At 41.9% G+C, this 5976-nt stretch overlaps 1 protein-coding gene across 1 annotated transcript; it reads right to left on the bottom strand.

Annotated features, from left to right (window-relative positions):
* Positions 1 to 4054: 4054 nt before the first annotated feature.
* On the bottom strand, positions 4055 to 5315 carry camk2n2a (calcium/calmodulin-dependent protein kinase II inhibitor 2a). The gene is made up of 2 exons (XM_071926921.1): positions 5147 to 5315; positions 4055 to 4167 (listed from the first exon to the last, which is right to left on the bottom strand). Exons 1-2 carry the CDS (start codon positions 5313 to 5315, stop codon positions 4097 to 4099), a joined length of 240 nt encoding a protein of 79 aa, XP_071783022.1. The 3' UTR covers positions 4055 to 4096.
* Between the last annotated feature and the right edge of the window lie 661 nt (positions 5316 to 5976).

The raw sequence follows: 5976 nt of genomic DNA, 5'->3' as shown, positions 1-5976 counted from the left end.
TGGAGCCTCTGCCAGTTAGTGTAGACCAGTGTAGATAGTGTAGAGGGAATCACATGTCAATGGATGCCAATCTGCATTAGATGCAGTGCAGGTCGCTCTGAACTGTACTGTATATATGTGCCAGTCTCCCTTGGGACAGCATAATGGCATTATATACTGGATGGCAGGGTTATGTAACTGGAGGAGGAATATTAATGGATGTCCACTCAGGATGGGGGGAAAGGGGAATCATAGATCAAAGCTGTCTGCCACTGTTACTGTCTACCGCTACACCCTCTCAGATTGAACTGTTGGAGAGTGGCTTTCAGCTGTGCTTTGTGTGTGTTTGTGTACTTGAGAGACAACAGCAGTGAAAGAGAGGGAGGGATAGCATGCTTTAGCGTTTGTTTGTTTTGAACACTCACACGTGTGCATGCTTGTCATGTTTGTGTTTCTGTCCATCTCTTTCTGTGTCTGTGTGTTACATGGTGACAAACCATTGGGGAGGCATGTACAGCATGTCTGTGTTGACCTCGGCGTGGCCTGCTCTCCCAGCCCATCTGCTAGGGCAGGACACAGGAGCCATGAAGACCCTGACTTATATCTACAACTCCAACAAATGACCTCTGACCCTCAAAGCTACAACATGATGGCGGAATCCAGGGCAAAGTCTCTTCAGAGGGATAATGTACAACAGCAGTACGTTAGTTGTTTCCCTAGCTGTCCCTCAGTCAGGTATCTATCCTGTATTAGAACTTACTAATGTAAACCTCTTTCTCAAATGCTCGAGACATATTTTGATTTACTTTGTAGGCATATTTTAAGACAAACATGTGTCTCTGTTTTCTTTCTTCATTCTTTGCACCTTCTTGAGGCTGAAAAGACTACAACATTCAAATTTTACCGACATTTCCTCTTGGAGGCAGAACAATTAGTGCAGCACTAACTAGTAGGACTTCTGTGAATGGGCTTTATAATTGTTGTCCAGAAAATCACATGCTCACAGTCACACACAGAGAGAGGGGCGGGGCAGGGCTGAGACAATATCTGCCCAAATATGTCAATCCGTTTCCGGCCTTCCAGGGCTGCCCATTACTGTGAAAATGTAATTGTCCGTGGCCTCAGACAGCCACAGACACTCACAGACACACACACACACACACACACACACACACACACACACACACACACACACACACACACACGACAACAACAACAACAGCAACAGCAACAGGATCAATAGCACTGTGTGTTGATTCAGTCCAGTGGTGATGTTATCAGGACAGTCAATAATCTCAGTGATGGGAACATGGTTGGGGGAGAGGGACTTTATAGCGATGGCACTTTGTTGATGTTCTGTGGTTGGAGGGAAGAGCAGTTCAAGAGTAGTGTTGGGATTGTTGTTCACATATTGTTGTCAGAACATGCAGCTTTTTATAGATGTGGCAATTGTAGATGTTTTGACAAGCTTGCTGAATGCTGCTGCTGCAGTTTTGCTCAAACCCTAAGCAGAATTGCTTGGAAAATCTGGCAGCCCTAACACTTCAATAATGGGTATCACCTTACTGTAGTGAGATTTCAAGGAAAGCAAATGCAATGCTGCTGTTTTTAACACTTTACAGTGCAGTGTTGTGTGAGTGGAAGAGGGGTGATATCAATGGACACAATTTCCTGACTGACACTGTTGGCAAACAATGTAGAAGTAGACTTCATCTTACCTCATCTTAGAAATCTGTTGCTGTAATAAACCACAGAGCACACGGCTACCTTGATTTTTGAGGTTAATGAACATGGTATTGGTAATTTGTGTGACAATTGAGATGTCTCAACCTGGTTGGTGCACCAACAGAAACTGCTGTTTACACGGCCTGCTGTAGGCTTTGTGTGATAGCTATGGGAACACGATGAGGCCAGACTTTGATAGATGATCCTGTGGCCAGACGTGGATCCCCAGGGGTCTCTGGTTTAATGGATTCACTAGTCTCGGCTAGCACAGAGCTGTTTAACAGCTTAACAGATGGACCACTGTTCCTTCTTCACTGTTTAATTAAGGATCAGCATTTACAGTCATGGAGGTGACGGCTGTGGAGGCCTAGGCCAGTTCCTCAGTGATTCCCAATGCTACTAAGATGGAATGTTAAAATTAGATGCCCTTTGCTTTCCTATGCTTCAACTCTATGTACTCTTTGCTCAGTAGATTATTAGTATTATTTGTTTTTTTTATGGTTCAGACCCTAAGATGTGGTGAGGTGATGTGCTGCATGTGGTTTTCCTTCTACTAACTTTCATTTACAGAGAAAGCTGAGCCTACTCTGATGTTGGCTTTGTCTCATTGATTGTTGGCTTCCAATGGATAGTTTTTAGTGATTGTGTCTTGGAACAAAAGCCATACCAAAGAATCACATTTACATGTTCTTTCACCATTTATTAGTTCACCAAATACAGTGAAAATGGCATCATAATATACAATGACTCATTCTTAGAATGTCATGACATTTTTGTTGCTTTTTTGCTTCATAAAACGATGTTTCATTATTGAAAATATTAAGGTTTCATGCACAACAAACCATATCCAGTTTCTTTAAAAGAATGGTACAAAATAAACAAAATAAAAAACATAACTGTAATGTCCAAAATCGGTCAAATAACAACGTGTTATTTGAGGATACTCGTAAACAGTGCAATATACTCTAAAACTGCCATTTTCTAACAAATTCATCAACGAAGCTCAAGTCACAGTATACGATTTCTTAATAATAGTTTAACATTGATGTGTGCAAAAACCCCAGACACATTCAGTTAGTCTTTAAAAAACGTCCAACCTTTGATATAGAATGAGACCAGTCAACCAAATCTCTTAGATTCTCCGTTATGTAGCCTAGTCTCGATCAGTATATCCTCTCTGAAGTATAAATATTTTTGTTGATGAACTGTAAGACGATAGACTAGCATATCATTTAAATAACAAATATTTAGATATAAAAATACAAATATGAATTTTGTTAAAAAGAAGCGTGCCAGGGTAAGAGTGGTGGCACCTGTGTTGGCACCGGAGCGAAAGTTCATGCAAATAGATGGAGAAAAAAGTCGACTTTTAATTTATAGAAGACGAAAACACGAATAATTGCAAAATTAAAATAACCAAATAATAGAAAACATCTTTTCTTTTCCCATCAATTTCATGACTATTAGTTCAAACATTTACTATAATTTCCACATCTCTGCTGGCCTCTGTCGATATTTGAGCATTGAAAATGTAAAAAAAAAAAAAAAAAATAGATATGTGCAGGTGTATATTAGCTACATGAAGGCGCCAGCCTGCACCCTTAACCACTGGGGAGTAATGCAAGAAGAAACTGTAGCCTATGGTTCAATTAAGGTGTTTTTTAAGGAGAATTTAAGGAGTGGGGCCAAAATAAATGGGGCTAATAAAGAAAATATTAACATTGCACCATCCTCGGATATATGTTTTTACATACAATGGGTCTCCTCTATTTAGTAGACTTGAGAGTTTGGTTGGTCTGTCTTTAAAAAGCGTTAGCAGCAACAGGAATGCATTGGACCAGTGCTGAAAGGACAGCTCCCTTGAATGCACCGTCGCTGATTGAATCAACAAAGCAAAGCGTAAAGGGGGGGAAGGTCTGAGAGCTTAGCCTACCTACTGTACAACTTATTGAAATAGGGCTTGAATTTAGGTTCAGCCTCCAGTTGCAGTATTTTGTTGCTTACAGCGCTTTTGGAAAGAAAGAGATGGTCGTGAAGTAATGACAAGTTCATCCATCATAAATTCAGCAGAGGTTGAGACACAGAGCAGTGTCCGCCATCTCAACATCTTGCTGCGCAGCAGTAGTTAAAATCGGGATTCGATTGGAGAATTGCCAGCAATCCCATGATAAATCTCGGTCTTTTCCAGAGTCTCTCTCTCTTTCTCGCTCTCTCTCTTTCTCTTCATTTTGCCTTCTCCATCTTCCCTTCTTTTTCCTTCATTCCCTTTCTCATCCCATCCTTGTCTTCGCTTCGTGCCATCGTTTCTCCTGCAATCCTCGAACATGCACAGCCGACAAGTGCTTCAAATCGGTGATCAAAATTAAAAAAGTCTGCAAGACATCGTTCCTGTTTAAACGCCAGGTGACGACTTGTCTGTCATCCCCTTCAGGACCTCGTCTATTCGGTCGTCCTCGATCACCACTGTGGAGAGAAAAGGGAAGATGATGTTTACTCACACTGACTGTCATCTGAGTTACACACGTTTTCAAAGACCCTGAGGAAAGATCACTATAATATTGCTATAATATCCCTAGAGGGACTTACAGTGTGTCTGTGGTACTCAATAGTGAGTTTGTCGTACTTTATGATACGATTTCTTCTATCTCCTATGATATCACTATAATATTCCTATAATAGGATATTCATATTTTGACTTATTTGTATAGTATCCGTCCTCGTTAGGGGAATACAGCGCACTAAATAACAAAGAGCAAAAGATGTGGGACAAAATGTAATTCTAGTGCAATTCAAATAAATAAATAAATAAAATCCACCATTGCAAATCCCAAACCTTGGCGTAGACTCACTTGATGAAAACAACGCATTCCCGATAATGGCGCCGAGCCAGGCTTATCGAGGCTGCGTTTATTAGGCATAACCCCATTGTTTTATGGGTGTTGCATGGGGGGTATCCTTTCAGAAAGATAATTTCTTGTGCATGACTGTAAGCAACGTTACTGTCGTCGATGCACAATACAAAAGGAGCTCTTTGGAGCTCAACAAACCCTTAGGATAAACAACTATGACTAATCCTGTGATAGATTTTAGGAGCATACTATACAAATATTACAGCAAAACTACAAGTCCATATAGGAATATTCTAGTGATACCACAGGAAATAAAATAAAAATACTACGAAGTAGCCTACAATAAGGTCACTATAAACTTACTACTGAGCACCACATAAACACTATAAGTCCCTAGGAATATTATGGGAATATTATAGTGATTTTTCGTTGGGGAAATTCTATATTTTGTAGCAACAAAATCAAAAATCCCTGAATTATACGTATTGTTTGCTCATAGGCATTTTCTGTCATACATGGATTAAGTATGGCCATGTATTAGTTATGGTGACAACCTCCCCAGTGTCAGTCCTTTCCATTTAACCATCCTTTACCTCGCTTGGCTCTGCCGATCTGTCCAAGCTTTGGGGGTCTTTTCGCCTGCGATGCAGCGAAGAAGGCGTTTGTGTCCTGCAGTCCGCAGCTAAAGGACATCTGACTGACCTCGCTGTCCGCCCCGTAGCCGTTCATTTTCCCCTCGTTGTATGGCAACACCTCGGACATTGTGGCACGGCGGAGAAGGATCACCAGCGATTTGGAAAAAAGATAAAAGTCGTCGGCGGTGGCTATATAATCGATATAGCCCTAGATCCCTTTTTGTGGTAGTTGCAGTGGTTGGGTTTCTCCTGCCGGGTTCCTGTTGGAGTGTCAGTCGGGGAATAGATGTGGATGCAGGGCCAGCCTCGGAGGTCCGGGTGGTGCTGTGGTCGCTCTGTGGTCTCTGGATGTGGTGCAGCTGTAGCGAGCAGGGAGAGAGAGAGTTGTGATCGCCTGTGTTGCTGGCTGATGTCTGGTGAGGGAAGTGGGAGATCCCGGGATCATAAAGGAAACCCAGGCGGAACGGTGAAGTCATCCATCCGGGTTTGAAGCGTGTGTGTGTGTGTGTGTGTGTGTGTGTGTGTGTGTGTGTGTGTGTGTGTGTGTGTACGTGCGCGCGCGTGCCTGCGTGTGTGTGTGTGGTTGGGGACTCCGTGTGCTAGAGGAGTAAGGGTGACATCAACAGGCGAGAGATGTAATTGCTGAGAAAACCGACATTGTAGCAGATTTGAGGCTTTTCTTTAGGCCACCATCCCTGACGAAAAATAATATAGGAACTCAATAGTGCTAGTGGTATTTTTTTTTATCACATAATATTGTTATTAATAGGGATTTATAGTTTTGGTGT

The sequence above is a fragment of the Centroberyx gerrardi genome, chromosome 13 (genome assembly GCF_048128805.1).
Source record: "Centroberyx gerrardi isolate f3 chromosome 13, fCenGer3.hap1.cur.20231027, whole genome shotgun sequence".
Lineage (NCBI taxonomy): Eukaryota > Metazoa > Chordata > Actinopteri > Beryciformes > Berycidae > Centroberyx > Centroberyx gerrardi.
This window is presented reverse-complemented; position numbering and strand designations above follow the sequence as displayed.

Excerpts from the sequence above, each read along its gene's own strand:
- camk2n2a (XM_071926921.1), bottom strand. The coding sequence starts at position 5,315 with ATGTCCGAGGTGTTGCCATACAACGAGGGGAAAATGAACGGCTACGGG. Across the intron at positions 4,168-5,146 it reads GATCGGCAGAGCCAAGCGAG|TGGTGATCGAGGACGACCGA; the intron begins GTAAAGGATGGT and ends TTCTCTCCACAG.